Source organism: Centroberyx gerrardi, chromosome 22 (genome assembly GCF_048128805.1).
Source record: "Centroberyx gerrardi isolate f3 chromosome 22, fCenGer3.hap1.cur.20231027, whole genome shotgun sequence".
Classification (NCBI taxonomy): domain Eukaryota; kingdom Metazoa; phylum Chordata; class Actinopteri; order Beryciformes; family Berycidae; genus Centroberyx; species Centroberyx gerrardi.
In genome coordinates this window covers 5,387,544-5,403,799 of record NC_136018.1, presented here as the reverse complement: position 1 = coordinate 5,403,799, position 16,256 = coordinate 5,387,544, and the positions used below count along the sequence as shown (strand labels likewise).

The window sequence follows — 16,256 nt, the reverse complement described above, 5'->3', positions numbered from 1 at the left end:
ACACACACACAGGGTCTCAAGGGAACATTCTAGGGCGCCAGGTTCTGTTGAAGTGAGCTGGTAAAGTGAGTGTCGGTGTTCTAACAGAAAATGGGACACACACACACACGCACACACACACCCAAAAACCAAAGTTATTTCATGAAATACACTGCATCGTTGTACCTGGTGAGGAATTGCTTTTTGGTTCATTTCTGGGAAATGTAGCTGAGTTCTATTTTGGTCGATAGGCCGTACTGAGATTAAAAGCTGTTGTGATTTATGACCTCAACATTTGGTACTGTGTGTTTGTGTGTGTGGGTTCAAGAGAGAGTGTGTGCGTGTGTGTCCAATATAGCAAAACAGGCAGTTAGGAGACAAGAACTACTATTACTGCCAGGACAGGTACCAGGATAAGAAATTAACTTGCCCCTTGATCTGATTCTTACAGGTATTTTGTTCCTTTTGGGGGGCAATTTTATTGAACTGCGAAATAATACATTTGCACTGCATATTGGCAAATAAACACTCAAACCTTTTACGATATTGGTTGTTTTATTTTTTGTTGACGCAGTGGGTTTGTGTGGGGCATTTTGTTCTACTGCAAGGCTGCAAGGTGCCAACTCTTTGTACTGCTGAAGCTGCATGCTCAGTTATTTTCTGATCAAAAACTGCTCCATTTTTCACACACTGGAAAGAATCGCCCGGTCATAAGGTCCCACAAATCACCCACGGTGGCCCACGGGGGACAGCAGTCACATTCACACATGAATATTACTCCTAATTATCAGGCAATTTATGAATTTTCAAGGCAAGTTTTGCTCCGAGTCTGTTAATCCTTGACCCTGGCACTAACATCACCATGAGCCTGCAGCTGTGAAATTATAGCAGGTTCAAGTTCAAGTTTGTTTATTTATATAACCCTTTATCACATGCTTGTCTCGAAGCACTTTACAGAGAATGAGCCTAACTAGATCTAACTGATGAACAATCAGCCACAGAACAGAATGATATAGGACGAACATCAGGAAGAGCACAAGACACACAAAAGCAGATTTTAGCAAGACATAACAGCCTGTTCTACATAGCCTAACCTACCCTGCCTTAGACCCTCAATGCATACAAGGAAACACTTTCAAGAAAACCTTGTTAGGAAAAGAAAATGGAAGAAACATTGACAAGAACATGAGGAAAAAGAACACAAGAGAAAAACAGATAGAGAGAGATGGAGCCACGGTCAGCGTTAATGTCAGCAGAAACAAGGGCAAGAGTCGCTGCAACTTTTGTCGCTGCTGTTTGAATCTTTATTAGTTTCCTGTTAGAATTAGACCACTGTCTTTATGATTGACAGCTATTCCCTCTGTCTGTATTCCAGAGGAGATTTTCCAGTCCCACGTCGCTCACTGGTGGTCTCCAGACGGCGCCCGGCTGGCGTACGCCACCATCAACGACACCATGGTGCCCAAGATGGAGCTGCCCATGTTCACTGGCATCCCCTACCCAACGGGGAAGGAGTACCACTACCCCAAGGTACACAGTTTTCTCCTCAACACTACTGTCTGGTACCTACTGCTGGAGTGGTAGTATCATAATTAACAAATGAAGAGTTTTGTTCCACAATGAGAAAACCAAAAATTAGAAAAAAATGACTCTTACCAAATAATTGCTAGCACTTTTAGAAAGATATCTTATATTTTTTCAACTCCAAAATAACACTTTTAACTTTTTGTTGTTGTTGTTTTCTTTTGGGTTTCTTTTGTGGATATAGATTGTTTTGGTTTTATAGTTCACTAAACACTATTAAGTCACTCTGCTTTCGTTCTTGCTCCCTCTCTTTCTTCGCCCCCTCCAGGCCGGTGAGGAGAACCCAGTCATCACTCTGTACGTTGTAAACCTCAACGGTCCGCTTCACACCATCGAGATGAGGAGACCAGAGGATCCCAGGATAGGGTGGGGAGCGCAAACCGTCAACCAGTCAATCCTAAAGCTTTCTCATTTCTTATATAATGCATGTACACTCACTGAGCACTTTATTAGGAACACCTTACTAATACTGGGTAGGTATCAGCTTTCAGCTCAGTGTCAGCCGGCTACCAAAGTGCCATCCTCCTCCGTGTTGCATTCTGAGATGCTGTTCTGCTCACCACAGTTGTAAAGAGTGGTTTATCTGAGTTACTGTAGCCTTTCTGTCAGCTCCAACCAGTCTGGCCTTTCTCCTCTGACCTCTCTCATCAACAAGGCGTTTCCGTCCACAGAACCGCCGCTCACTGGATGTTTTTTGTTTTTCGCACCATTCTGTGTAAACTCTAGAGATGGTTGTGCGTGGAAATTTTTACCCCATTCTGATGTTTGATGTGAACATGAACTGAAGCTGCTGACCTGTATCTGCATGATCTTATGCATTGCACTGCTGCCACATGATTGGCTGAATGGATAATTGCATGAATAAGCAGGTGTACAGGTGTTCCTAATAAAGTGCTCGGTGAGTGTATCTCTATATGTTTGTTTATTTCATACATCATACATTCTCATATCTCTCATATTATATACATATTTTTTTTACTCATTTTCTACTACCATCATTTTGCACAGGCCCTATGTGTGCATATTATATACTATAAATTATTCTAGTTTTCATATTTTCTCAGTCATATTTTTTTACTTAATATGTTCCAGTGTTTTGTTCCATTATGCTTAATAGCCCCCCATTTGTTCTATTTTTATTTATATCCTATTTTTTTTACTTTGTTGTGTCTCATTATCTGCTGCTGCAACGACCCAATTTCCCCACAGGGGCTCATTAGAGTTTCATCCAATCTAATTCTAACCTAATCTACAATTAGCAAATCGAAACATTTTGACACTTTTTCAGTCATTATGTTCAGTCAAATATTCTCGTCTCGCCCACTGATGCCGCTGATGCTGATCCACAGATGACGCTATATAAAGAAAGTTTGCTGTTATTATTCATTAGTTTCTCTGTGTTTTCCAGTGAGTACTATGTCACCATGGTGAAATGGGCCACCACCACCAAACTGGCCATCAACTGGCTGAACAGAGCCCAGAATATCTCCATGCTCACGCTGTGTGAGGCCACGACCGGAGTCTGCACGAAGGTACACCTCGGTTATTTGTGTTTCTGTGATGTATCCTATATGTAACAGAGACCCAGTGTTGCTTTTCTGCGCTGACTGAACCGTTGTCAACTGCTCTTTACAGAAACATGAGGACGAAAGTGAAGGATGGCTGCACAGGCAGGTAGGAGGGCGATCACGGTGATGCACATGCAAAAATAACATGTTTACTATCAATCAATCAATCATTTATTTATATAGCATATTTCATACACAGAATGCAGTGCAATGTGCTTCACATATAAGCTGCAAAACATTGAGTTAAGTAAGACCACGGGCATGGAAATTGCCACTGATTACTACACAAAATAAAACCAAAAACCAACCAACATGGGTAAAAAGAGATGAATAAGTCAAAATAAACAATAGAAAATTGCAGCAAATTATTACACAAAATGAAGACCAACAAATGGATAAAAGAGATATGTAAATTGAAATAAGAACCCAGGAGAAGGAAAGAAGAGAGATCCTACTTAAAGGCAAAGTTAAAAAGATGGGTTTTAAGTTGTCTTTTAAAAGTACTATGTGTGGCATTCACATAGCAAATGATGAAGTTACAGTTGGATAAACCCTCCTAAACCTTCTTTTTTATTTGTGGAATAAAGTTAACCACCTTTTAAGGCTGACATGAGTCTTTAAGACATACATTCATAGTATATGTCATAGTAAATAGTATCAAACTGATATAAGTTATATGAGGATATGGTCTTTTACGGGGCGAAAGCATGCATTAGTGTTTTTCTGAAAGAAAAGCATCTCATTTATTGTTTATATCGGTGGTTGTTTGCCTCACAATGATCAACTGGAGCTCATTGTTTAGTTTTTTATTTCGTTCTACATCACTGATTATTGCTCAGTATTACATGGCAATGAGATTTTTACAAAAAGCGCATAATGATGTAGCCTTTTGTGGTTAGTTACTAATGAGCAAGTGTTATTTTGGGACTGTTTGTTTTTTCCACTGTACTTTGTCTCTCGTCTCATCAACTGACTTTGATTGCATGGTAAATGATGTGTTTTGTGTCTGCACACCAAATTTTCCAGGTAAACAAAGAATAGAGCTGAACTGAGTGTTTGTCTGTGTCTCCAGAATGAGAAGCCTCTGTTCTCCAAAGACGGGCTGAAGCTGTTCTTCACCAGAGCGATCCCTCAAGGAGGCCGGGGCAAGTTCTTCCACATCTCCATGTCCATCTCCCAGGTACACTAATATGTTTCGCATTAGCTAACAGAGATAACACCCAGTACTAAAAATGATAAATGAGGTAGGCTTAGGTGAGGCATTTTTCACTTACTGTTACTGAGAGAACAGAGAGGTCGTGCTGAAAGAAGCAAGTCATGCAGGTTTCATTTCAAAAAGCTCTACATCCATGTTGGAGTAAAACATTTTTATCTCATTTTCATTGCTCAATATTTACAAAAGGCAAATGATGATGTCCTCTGAAATGTAATTAGCTTTTATGAAAAGGTCTTAAAATAGCCAATAATAATCTTCAATAGTGTGTTTACTTTCATGCCAGCAATGACTATAAGAATAGGTGTCATATTTTTATTTGGTGGATAATCTTGTTTTGCAATGAAACTTTCCAATTACTCTTTGTAACACTTTCCACTGTATTAGCCTATGTTAATTTTACTTATTTCAGAACATCACATTTGCATACTTATTTTGTGTTGTTACCCCCTTGTAAGCACATGAGTAATAAAGTAAAGTTTCCATATTCTTTCTGTATCTCTTCCTCCCTAAACCCACAGCCCAACACCAGCACAGACACGCTGCAGTCCATCACATCTGGAGACTGGGATGTCACCCAAGTCCTGGCCTACAATGAGGACAGCCAGCTGATGTGAGCACCCCAAAACCACCCCATCCCCCCACACACACACACACATACACACACACACACACACACACACACCACCCACCCGCCCAAACCACCAGCACCTCCCACAGCAAAGCAAGACAGCAGTAGTTTATTTTGTTGCATTTTTGTATTTGTTTTGTTTTGGTTCGCACTGCCCAATTACAAGCGATCCAGGGCTTGTAAACAAAAGTTACATGACTCACAAGCAGCTTGTTTATTGGACAGCGTTTTAGCAACCTGTCATCCTGCCAGGTTAGAGATTTTGGCAGTAGAGTGTGTGCGAAAATAAATCTGATTCCAGTCCCTGTAACTTTATCTAAGCATGATGGACTTGTCTGCCCTCTTTGCCATCATTTACCTTCTCTGGTCTTTATACCAGTTAAGAACACATGAAGAAATAGCTGAAAATGAGCATCAGTCCAGACTGCAGTGTGCCTTTGGTTCATTTTGTTATGTTATGTTATGCAGACGAGTCACTTCTGGCTTTCAGAAGTCAACCTCCGTCTCCTTATAGCCATAAAACCTTGTGTTTTGGGTTGTTTTCCTGTAGTTGGTTCGGCGTATTCTCACTCCTAACAAACAGCAACACATTTCGCTTGGAAAAGATCACATTTTCAGCCGTCTCTGTGCGGTTATTTGGTGCCACCCGAGTTCGAATTACATTGTTCTCTGCCCAAACAAACCAAACTAAAGGAGAAAATGCTCCAGAGTTCCAATAAACTGCTCCAAATGTGTTTGGTGTGAATGCGCTCTGTGTCTCTGTTGCACACATGAGGAGTGTGACTCATCCTCATCACTCCAAATAATTTCGTACCCACATCTGGGTCTCAATGCAACTGTGATCTGTTAAAAAATGTGCTGCTGAAGCGAGTGTCAGTTTACCAGGGTAACACACACACACACACACACACACACTTATACAAACACAAATGCCCCTCGTTCCCAATCTTGAAATCACTTCAACTATACTCTACTCTCCCACCCAAAACCTCTTCCCCAAGGAGGTAAAATTTGGCCTACTTCTATTCTAAAAGGATGCCACCCCTCTCTTCCTCCATCATTCATTTATGAAACATCCATTCTAGTGAGTGGATGGTGCAGAGTTTGTACGTATGCTGAGTGAACACAGCTCTGCCAAAGTCTGCTTCACTTCATACTGTAGCACAATTAAGACCAAGCCTTCGTGGTGTGCAACCATGCATTACTGTGTGTGTGCTATGGGTTAGCTCCAATCTGCTGTCAGTGTGTTATAATTGCATTCTTGTTATTGGTGTTAACACAGATACTTCTTGAGCACTGAGGATGATCCGAAGCGAAGGCATCTGTACAGGTAATAAGTGTTCAACTGTTCTCTGTAGCAGCAGCAGTTGTTTTAGAAGTGGAACATGCGTACAGTTTACTCATCCGGATGGAAGGATCTGTAAAAGTTGAGCGTTCTCTTCCTGTTTCCGTAGCGCGGACACAGTCGGTCCGTTCAACCGCCGCTGCCTGTCATGCGACTTCTCCGACGGCTGCGGCTACGTCACCGGCTCCTTCAGCTACAACATGAGCTACTTCCTGCTCGACTGCCAAGGTAGCCAACGCTGCATGTTTTGTCTCGTGTTCAGCTAAACTATCTTTGTCTCTCTCTTTACCCGTTCTCTCCTCCAACAAACATCTGACTTCAGCTCCTCAGTTCATCAGTTTTACAATATCAACATAGTGTCAAATCAGACGTAAAGTTTGACATCGTAAATATTTAATCACAGATCCAACAGCTTTCTGTAAATCACACTTGAGCCTTTCCTTGGTGATCCATCACTGATCTCAGATCAACATGGCCGTGACGCTGACCCCCGCTTGACCCTCAGTATCGACACCACACATCACCAGAGTGTTCACTGAAAGTCACCGGTCCTGTACCTCATACATTTTTAATCCCGCTCTCTCTTCACGGCCCGCTCACACACGTTTATCCGACGAGGCTATGATATCATTACCACTCCGAGAGTGGGAGAGAGAAAAAGAGGGAGAAAAAGAGCGAGAGAGCAAACGGCTGGCGTAGTTCACGCAGTACACAACCACAATGTTCCTGCGCCGTGTTCCCAATTTGCTAAGTGCATCAATCACTTCATTTGCTGTCCCTCCTCCTGCAGCTGAGGTTTTAGGACTGGGCTTCAGGGACTGTGTCTCTATTTGTGGCCTAGGTCTGGAAAAGCAATTTCAGCTATTGCATTACATTAATCAAATAAGCAAAGAGTCGCCTCTTTCTCTGACAGAGCAAAGATCTGGGATGTGTCTTTTGTGCTCCCCCCCCCACCCCCCACTCCCTGTAGTTACTGCCGGGTTTTAGTGCACTTTGTTCATTTGATGATGCATCCAAACTTTGCTAATGTCAAAAACAAAAACTAAATATAGTTGTGCCTCTAAAAGAAGTTGAACAGAGAGGTTGAAAACAAGCAGAAAACTTCTCATTCATTGACATCTTTGAAATGAAAGCCATACCTAATGGAACAGCGCCACCACATGCCATGGACACATATGAAACTGCATCTTTAGTAGCCTGGTGATATGATACAAAAACCATGTTAACACGTCTTCTTGTCGTTGTCATTGTGTCTCTTTAGGCCCTGACGTCCCGTTTGTAGCAGTATACAACACACAGGACAGACAGAGTGAGTATTTCTACCGAGTAATTCAAAGTTGTGCTTCTTCAAGACTCTGAATCACATTAAAATACGTAAAATGACCTCGTCAAAAGGGGACAGATGCATTCGATTGATGGCCCAGGACATAATGACCACCTGTGTGCTGAGTCACTGTTTGTCTACAAGCCAAGTTCAGGCTGATGGCAGTAATTACATTACTTGACTGGATGGATGTCCTCATGAAATTATGACCTACCCACTGGCAATATGAGCATACTGTAATTTGATTACTGTGTGTGTGTGTGTGTGTGTGTGTGTGTGTGTGTGTGTGCGTGTGTGTGTGTGTGTGTATATGCGCCAATCAGTGTCATCTATCACCGATATCACTTACAGCTACATAAAAACAGTCTGTAAGACCAGCAGTTAAATTTTATTTTCATTGCTCATTTTATGTATTTGTGTACTGTTTAGTAATGTTTTTGTAGACTAGTTCTTCACTTAAAGGCGGTAAAGTACTCCAGGTTTTCCCCTACCATTGAATAGGAGGGGGATGGATGGGTCACCTTGATTTAAAGAGCTGCTAACACTAAAGGAATTTAATTAATCTGGGTTTAAGTGGAGAGTTTTAATTTTGCATGATGGTTTAAATTGTGTTTCAGAGGCTTTCCCACTCAATTCCTTGGGGAAACACTGAATCACTTACATTTTTGGCATGAAAATGGTCAAACATAAAGATATTGAATATCAACACAATATCGGCTATCAGCTTCAATACAAAAATATTGGCATTGGCCTTTAAAATCCCATAGCAACCCTAGTCTGTACTTGTAGCATTAAGTACCCCCATAACCCCGTGCCAAGGAATACTGTTGGCTTTGTACAGGGGCAGACTTAGTGATTTGGGGGCAAAGGCAAGCATGGGGCCCCCTGAATCCCAACTCTCTCGCTTTTTAATCCATCCATTCTATATATAAACTTGGGTAGCTTTGCTTATTTAATTTTTTTAACTTCTCTCTCAGCTACGGATGCAGTGGCAAGGAACATGTGCTTAAAGTCAAGTGGCAAAATGTCACTAGATGTTGTATAGCCCCCTATAGCCTGACCATGACTCAGGATTATTTTTTAATTTATTGTGACAAAAACAGGGGTGCACATTTCTTTTAAATTTATTAAAAATAAGTTTACATTAGTTCTATTCTTGTCTCTTGCGGGGCCTTCTGGCTGGCCCGAGGCAGTCGCCTACCGTTGCCTAATGGTGAGACCGCCCCTGGCTTTGTACCCAACTGAGACCACACACAGCAGTGAGAGAGACAAGGTCATTTCAAAATCTGTCTAGGCACACACAGACACACACACACACACACACACACACACACAGATTGTTGTGTACCGCTCCAGCCTCTGTTCTTGCTTTCCTTCCTTTCAGAAGCTTTAATTGAAGTTTTACTCCACAAGGCTGTCAGGCTTTAACTTGGTTTATCAATACTGGAGGCCTTGGCAGGCTTCTAGTGTTGATTTCTCTCCTCTCTGCTGCCTCTTGACCATGTCCGCCAAACAAAATTCCCAACATGCAATGTTTGCTATTATATATCCCACTTGACCTCAGGAGTCATGGCAACCATGGATGTTTAGTTAGTCTCACACGAACAAACTTATTCAGCAGCTGTTGAGTTCTCCTTTCATAACAAGCTCTCCAGGCATCAAGTTTACCTCAGAAAATCCTGTTCACAGTATCAACTGCAGTTGTGTCTGTTTGTTTTTGGATTTGTTGGAGTTCATGATGAATGTTTGGAAGGACGACAGATTCTGATTCTATTGAGCTACTTTCTAGCATGCACTTCTATGCGCAACTCTCCAAACCTATTCCTAAACCTCCTAATTTTAAGTTATAGTTAAAAGTTAAATTCAAGAATTATCACAATCAATTTCACATTCAATTTCAAGCCATTGCATTCAATATCTAATTGTGTCTTACAAATTAATCAATCAAAAAAATAAATCAAATTAATTTTTTGAATTCAACAGGTTAATATGAGCATGATAAATTCAAATTTGTGCAATTCAAATACAATCTCTGCTGGCACTAATCTCTTTCCGTACTTTCAGCACAACCTTGATTTGCGATTGAGAGCTAATTTACCCCACTGCATTAGAGCCAAACATGTTGCACAAGCATTGCCTTTCTCTTCTTCTCTCTATATCCCATCATGCATCTCTCTCACTCTTATTCCAGTCCTAACAGGACGAATCTCAGAATAGTGAATTGCAAACTGAACACTGACTAGACGATTGAGTGGTTGATGGTTTGATTTCTACTGTGATTGCAGGAGTGCTTGAACTGGAGGCCAATGAGAACCTGAAGCTGATCCTGGACTCCATGCAGATGCCCAGGGTGGAGTACAAGGAGATCAACATCGAAGACTACAGTATGTTCCTGTCTGATTACCAGAGTCACGCTCACTTTAATGTCCAAGTACAGTAAATGTACAGGAATTGGTCTTGGTGAGACTGCTGCAGAGAAACACTGACAACTTACAGATGTAAACAGTTGATACTAAAACACACAGTACAAGAACACAAAGGGATAATACTGTACAAGACTATAATTTTATATTATAATATCATTTGGAAACACATCATTTTGGCTGCTTCTACTTCACTCCTCGATACCTAGGTGCTATCCTGCTTTCATTTTCTATTAACTATAAATCTTAACATCTTAGAAGTGATTTTCACACAACTCCTGTAATCCTTTTCTTTTACGCAAATGTCATACAACTTGATACAACTTGGTGAAAAATGGTGACTACAAATCTATAAGACAGATAATGTGTTATAGTGTGTGTTGAGTGAATGAGGGCTAACAGGTGGGTGTTGGGAAGAGTATTCATTGTGTTTTGCATAACAGTTGTTCTGTCATGTTGTTGTCTTGTAGCGTTGACGATGCAGATCCTCAAACCTGCCAGCTTTACGGAGACAGCGCACTACCCACTGCTCCTGCTTGTGTATGTATCAGCACATGCTCTCTCACACACCTTTGTACACACACACACACACACACAATGTTGTGTCTCTTGACTCTTGTCCGCACTTCACTCGTACACAAGTTATGCGAGGACATGTTGGTCCTCATCAACGAAGATAATCACTTTCCCAGGCAGAGCTTTAATCAGGCATATTAATCTAACGCAGAGACACGCAGCTTTGTCCTCCACTGTAGCAGTATAATAATTACACTGCAAATGAGAAATTTTATACCCTCCTCTCCGCCCCCTCTTTCATTAGCATTCCTCTCCTCCTGCCTTAGACTATCTTTTACTCTGCAGCACAAATCTAGGAAGAGGAATTTTAGAATCTGGCCTTTTTTACATTGTCTATACATTTTATAAAAAGCCAAACCTTAATTCCTTTTAGATTTTATTCCATTCTATGAAGGTGATTTCAGCTGCTTATCTTGCCACGTTAGCGTTTTGGGTTTAAGCAAACATTTCAATATGCAACTTTTCACCTCGAGGCTGGAATAGTATTGCTAGTCCCGCCCTCCTGACCCTCAGTTGGTCAAGTTCACGCCCCAACACTTGTCACTCATCTTGATGAGCTGTCAGCCTTAAACTGGCATCTACCCTGAGGCTGAGGCAACCAGCATCCATAAAGCCACCTCAGGGGATGAAATAGCAGATGGCAAACGCAACCAAATGTCCAATTTTATAAAAAAAAAAAACAATACCGATGTTCACTGTGTTTTTGGACTGGGCTTGTCTGTGGCACGTTTAGCTTTATTTTCACCTCTTACTGCTTTCCTCTATGCCAAAAGCAAATGGTGTACACCCCAAAACGCACTGCAACATCATTGAAAAGCCTATTTCAGGCAAACAGGACGATTTACAGGATGTACACACAGAGACACAGACACAGACTGACAATGCACACTTATCCTATTTATTTCTTGTTATTCTAATGTGAAAAAAGTTGCATATTGCTGCTTTAAATGTATCAGCATGGTGTTCTGTGATGTTCTGTGCAGCGACGGCACCCCCGGTGGCCAGATGGTGTCGGAGCGGTTTCACATGGACTGGGCCACGGTGCTGGTGAGCAGCTTCGGGGCCATCGTGGTGCGTTTCGACGGGCGAGGCAGCGGCTTCCAGGGCACCAACCTCCTGCACAGGATCCAGAAGAAACTGGGCGTGTTCGAGGAGCGGGATCAGATGGAGGCGCTCAGGTAGACGGGGCGGGACGCTCTCATGTTGTCTTCTTGAAATTCATATAATCTCCAGATTAAATATAATGCCAGAATTTACTGTTGAACCCATGGAATTTCAACAAAACATGTATGATGGGAGGTGCTTTCTCGCTAAATCCGATGACATAGCCCCTCTCGCCTAGCCTTTCTTTCTAGGCTTTATAGACACTCACCCAAGGTTACCAGCACACAGGATTGTATTGGCTTATGAACCATAGACTTGTTATAAACTCCTTGTATATATCATCTTGTATGTCAGCATTCATGAAAAATACAGCTGCTATTGTGAGACGGTGTATACAAAAGTTAAAATGGAAATGTTCTTCCTAACCATAACCAATGTTCATTCTTTTCAGTATTATCTCAAAAGAGCCCTATGTTGACAAAACCAGAATTGGAGCTTTTGGAAAGGTGAGAATATTTTTTTTTATGCTGACAGTAAAGACAGATTTTCACAGTGAAAATGTAGGAGTGAGGAACAGTACAAGTTTGCACTTTTTCTTATGATGAACCCAGATAGAGTTATTTGGTTTGCATTTAGGTTCAGACTCTAGTTTCTGTTGTAACTGTTCTGCAGTGTGGCCATTAGAGACAGTGACTATCCCTTACACTTTATTTCAGATAAAATAATTTTTTTGGTGGTATTAGGTGGTATTTTTGTGTGTGAATTTGGAAGTTTGAACTCCTTTTTAAAGTAACTTTAGTTAACAAAACTAAACTGAGGGTAGCTTTGCTGTAGTTGAGGTTCTTCCAGTGTGAACTGGTAGCTTCTTAAACTGTACTTTCAAAGTAGCTTCCCCAACATTGCGTAACATATGGGCAGCATTCAGTAGCTTAATTATAGTAACTTCTAGAGCAGAGTTTCCCCAGGTTTTTATCAAGCCAGGGGTGAAGAGGCTGCTGAAACCCCATTTAAACCACGTGACATTAAAACTCTTCATTGAAGTCAATACAAATGAGCCTCTTGACAGTGGGGCTGCAGTTCCTCAGGCTCAGCGATATTAATATGAGTGTGTTGTGTCTCAGGTGTATGGAGGCTACGTGACCAGCCTGTTGCTCAGCGCTGAGGAATCCCCAGTAAAATGCGGAGCTGTCCTCTCGCCTATCACCGACTTTGAATTATACGGTAAAGTGTGTGTGTGTGCGTGTGTGTGCAATGTAATTTTAATGTCTGTTTATTCACATGTAAAAAAGCTAGTCTCTGCTGCATGGTAATAAGCAAAGACTCCCAACTTTGCATAATCATTCAGGCAGCAAACAGTGTTGTCAGAAGGCAGTCAGAAGCAAAATAGAAGGAAAAAGACAGAGAGAGAGAGGGGGGGGGGGCACATCTGTGTGTTTGTGTGTATATATAAGACCCAGTCAATCTAACACCTTCTAGATGAAAAAAACAGCTTGTGCCTCTGTAGTGATGAGCAGTTTCAGTGACAGTGTTATATATATATATATATATGTGAGGGAGAGATATGTGAAAATATGGTCGAGACAGATAGATGAGCTAGGGCGCCTTATTAGTGCAATGGAGCAGACACACCTCCAAACATAACAGTGCAAGACGAACAGAGACAAGACACTACATGTTAACTACGCCAGCCTCACCTCAGGAAATAAATCTGTGCATGTGTGTGTATAAGAGAGAGAGAGACAGATGGAGGGCGAGAGACTGTGCTTTTCTTAGCTGTAGGCGCACTGAGTCAGGAAAGTGTAAATGAAGGCGGAGTTGGGCGTCGCGGTGTGACTGATTTCCCATCTATTTGATTTCTCTCACTTTGCCAGAGGGGGGGGGAGAGACTCACCATGACACTGTAGAAGTTTGGAATTGCAAATGAAGATTGTCCGCAACAGTTTCTAGACAAAGGAATATGTAGATTTGATGAATATATTTGAATATAGAAAAGAATCAACAACCCGGGAAAGAGCCTTACTGTGTACTTTATCAAAATGGCCAAAGAGCCAGGCTGTCGGAAATCATTTACCGCAGCCATGAAACGGCATTATCAGTCCGGTTATTGACAAATGGTGATAAAAAGTTAATGTTTATGTCAATGCAAAGTATTCATTTAAATATCTTTTCCCTCCAGCCTCAGCATTTTCAGAGAGATATCTTGGACTGCCCAAACCTGATCCAAGGGCATACACAGTAAGTTTTGATTACATTAGCTATCATTCAACTTCCAATCATCGTAATTATTCCCGCATCAAACTGATCTAATGTGTTGCTGTGTTGTAATTACTTCTCAGATGGCAAATTTAGCACACAGAGCATCTCAGTTTATGGACAAGAAGTTTCTCATCGTCCATCCAACAGCTGATGGTAAGACAACACTTCTTAACAGTTACAAAATATACAATTTCTTTGTGCTTTCATGACGAGAACGCCTGTATTTGATATTTTGGCATGTATCTTGCTCTATTCTCCCAGAAAAGGTCCATTTCCAGCATACGGCAAAATTCATTGCTCAGCTTATCAATGAAAAGGCAAACTACACCTTACAGGTAAGTGGTTTTGCCTTCACCCCACTGTAATTACAAGTGCTGGACACCCATTTTCTGTGCTTAGCTTTCTTTTTATGGTTCAGTGCTTTTCCAACCTTTGGGAGCTCTTTGATCCCAGCAGGATCCCCCAGCAGCCGCAGGATTAGCCCTCACAATGCCTTCATTCCACATAATGAGATTATGAGAGCTTCTTAGGCATCCTGCATTAACACCATGACTAATCCAATTAAGATACAATGAACTGTGCCTGAACATTCATTGTAGCTTATTACTGACCACTAGATAGATTACTTCACACACACACTTTTGCACATGTGAATATACACATGCATTGAGTGTACAGACCACACACACACACACCTTTTCTTTGGCTATGTTTACATGCACAGGGAGTTCCATTGTAGGGCTAAACCGGTTTTGGGTTGACGCATGTAAACATTTATAACTCATTTAGAAAAACCCGGAAAAACTCCTACTAAGACGTCTGAAAAATGAATCACGATATTAGCTCATTTCATTCTGCTGTAGTAATCACAAATGAGACGGCTTGCCCATCACAATTTCAAAAGCTCTCCACCCAAATTGTATTATTTGCACTTTGTAATGACATTTTTAAATTCTAGCAAGTCAGTGCCATTGCTAGAAAGATAAGATTTGTGGCTCAGAAATAAGCAGAAATCTGCACAGTCATACCTTGCTGTCACTGAACTTTTATTTATTACATCGTATCGTGGTTTTATCGAATCGTGAACCCCATACTGTGTATCGAATTGTATCGTGAGATAAGCGTATCGTCCCGTCCCATAGTTGCTGGACATTTTCTCTTCTTCCGTGTCTCAGATCTACCCGGACGAAGGCCACTTCATCCACAGCGAGGCGACACGGCAGCACCTCAGCCAGTCCCTGGTCAACTTCTTCGAGGAATGCTTCAGGCTACCAGACAAAGTGTTTGAGGAGAGACTGGAGGAGGAGACCGAAGACGAGGGTTAGCCGGCCTGGCTCGGCCTCGTCCCGCCCTCCAGCCACCCCGCCCTCCCTCCCCTCCACCCCTCCACCCTTCCACCCCACCCCTCTGTCCCCCGTGCCCAAGCACAACACCGGCCTCCAGTTTGTCCACACAATATGCAACCTCCTCTGTTCTTGTTTCGGTTTCCCCATCTGGACTCCCCCCACTGTGTCAGCATGCTGAACCTCAGACTGCCTTTTCCAGCAGCTCCACCGCTCCACTCCTCCGTCCGCTCTCCCCCGCTCCCCACTCTCCTGCCCTCAGTTCAAATCGATATTTCCCCTCCGGATAGACAACAAAGCCTGGTGACCTGACATGACGCTTTGGAATAATGTTGAAGGGCGACGGATTCAACGGGAAGCGGTCGCCTTTTTTCGGCCGGATGGACCCGGCTCCTCAAAAGCAGTGGAGAGAGAGAGCATCGACTCTCGCACAAACTTTCAGTCTGTGAGGAGAAGGAAAACTTTATAGCACAAACTCTGGGGTTGTATATTCATGAAAAACAGACGCGTGGTGCATAAAACTGGTTGACGTACCCAGTGTTTAAAAAAAGGGGGGTCCGGGATGGTGCGGAACAGGAAATGTTACTATTTTTAAAGTTGTGAAGAACTTTTCATGTTGGACCGTGGTGGTGTCTCTTGTTCTTACAGTATGTAAAATAGCACACAAAAAACATTCACTTGGCTATTACAGATATATTTTCTTTTGGTATTCATGTTTGCCCTGATGTTGGTATCATCTTGTAGCCTCATTTATGTATTTCAGTGATGTTGGCAAAAATGTTCCACCTGACAAAACGCTTGGAAGAGAAAGAAAAGATGTCACAGGTTTCTTATTGTTCTCCACTCTCTTTCTGAGACAGTTTTATCGTGAGCCATCCTTTTTTTTTTCTTTTTTTGCTTCGGTTTTATT

The 16,256-nt window shown here is 41.9% G+C and overlaps 1 protein-coding gene across 1 annotated transcript in view; it reads left to right on the top strand.

Moving 5' to 3' along the window:
* The window catches only part of LOC139908663 (A-type potassium channel modulatory protein DPP6-like), a 129,460-nt gene extending 114,132 nt beyond the window's left edge, over nt 1-15,328 (top strand). The window contains exons 9-26 of the mRNA XM_071895405.2: nt 1,355-1,509; nt 1,832-1,929; nt 2,972-3,095; nt 3,199-3,237; nt 4,204-4,311; nt 4,866-4,957; nt 6,258-6,305; nt 6,430-6,548; nt 7,582-7,629; nt 9,930-10,028; nt 10,538-10,607; nt 11,627-11,821; nt 12,199-12,253; nt 12,869-12,968; nt 13,924-13,982; nt 14,084-14,156; nt 14,265-14,338; nt 15,179-15,328. Of these exons, the coding sequence (XP_071751506.2) occupies nt 1,355-1,509; nt 1,832-1,929; nt 2,972-3,095; nt 3,199-3,237; nt 4,204-4,311; nt 4,866-4,957; nt 6,258-6,305; nt 6,430-6,548; nt 7,582-7,629; nt 9,930-10,028; nt 10,538-10,607; nt 11,627-11,821; nt 12,199-12,253; nt 12,869-12,968; nt 13,924-13,982; nt 14,084-14,156; nt 14,265-14,338; nt 15,179-15,328 (1,706 nt within the window). The remainder of the gene's footprint in view (nt 1-1,354; nt 1,510-1,831; nt 1,930-2,971; nt 3,096-3,198; nt 3,238-4,203; nt 4,312-4,865; nt 4,958-6,257; nt 6,306-6,429; nt 6,549-7,581; nt 7,630-9,929; nt 10,029-10,537; nt 10,608-11,626; nt 11,822-12,198; nt 12,254-12,868; nt 12,969-13,923; nt 13,983-14,083; nt 14,157-14,264; nt 14,339-15,178) is intronic.
* The last annotated feature ends 928 nt before the right edge of the window (nt 15,329-16,256 follow it).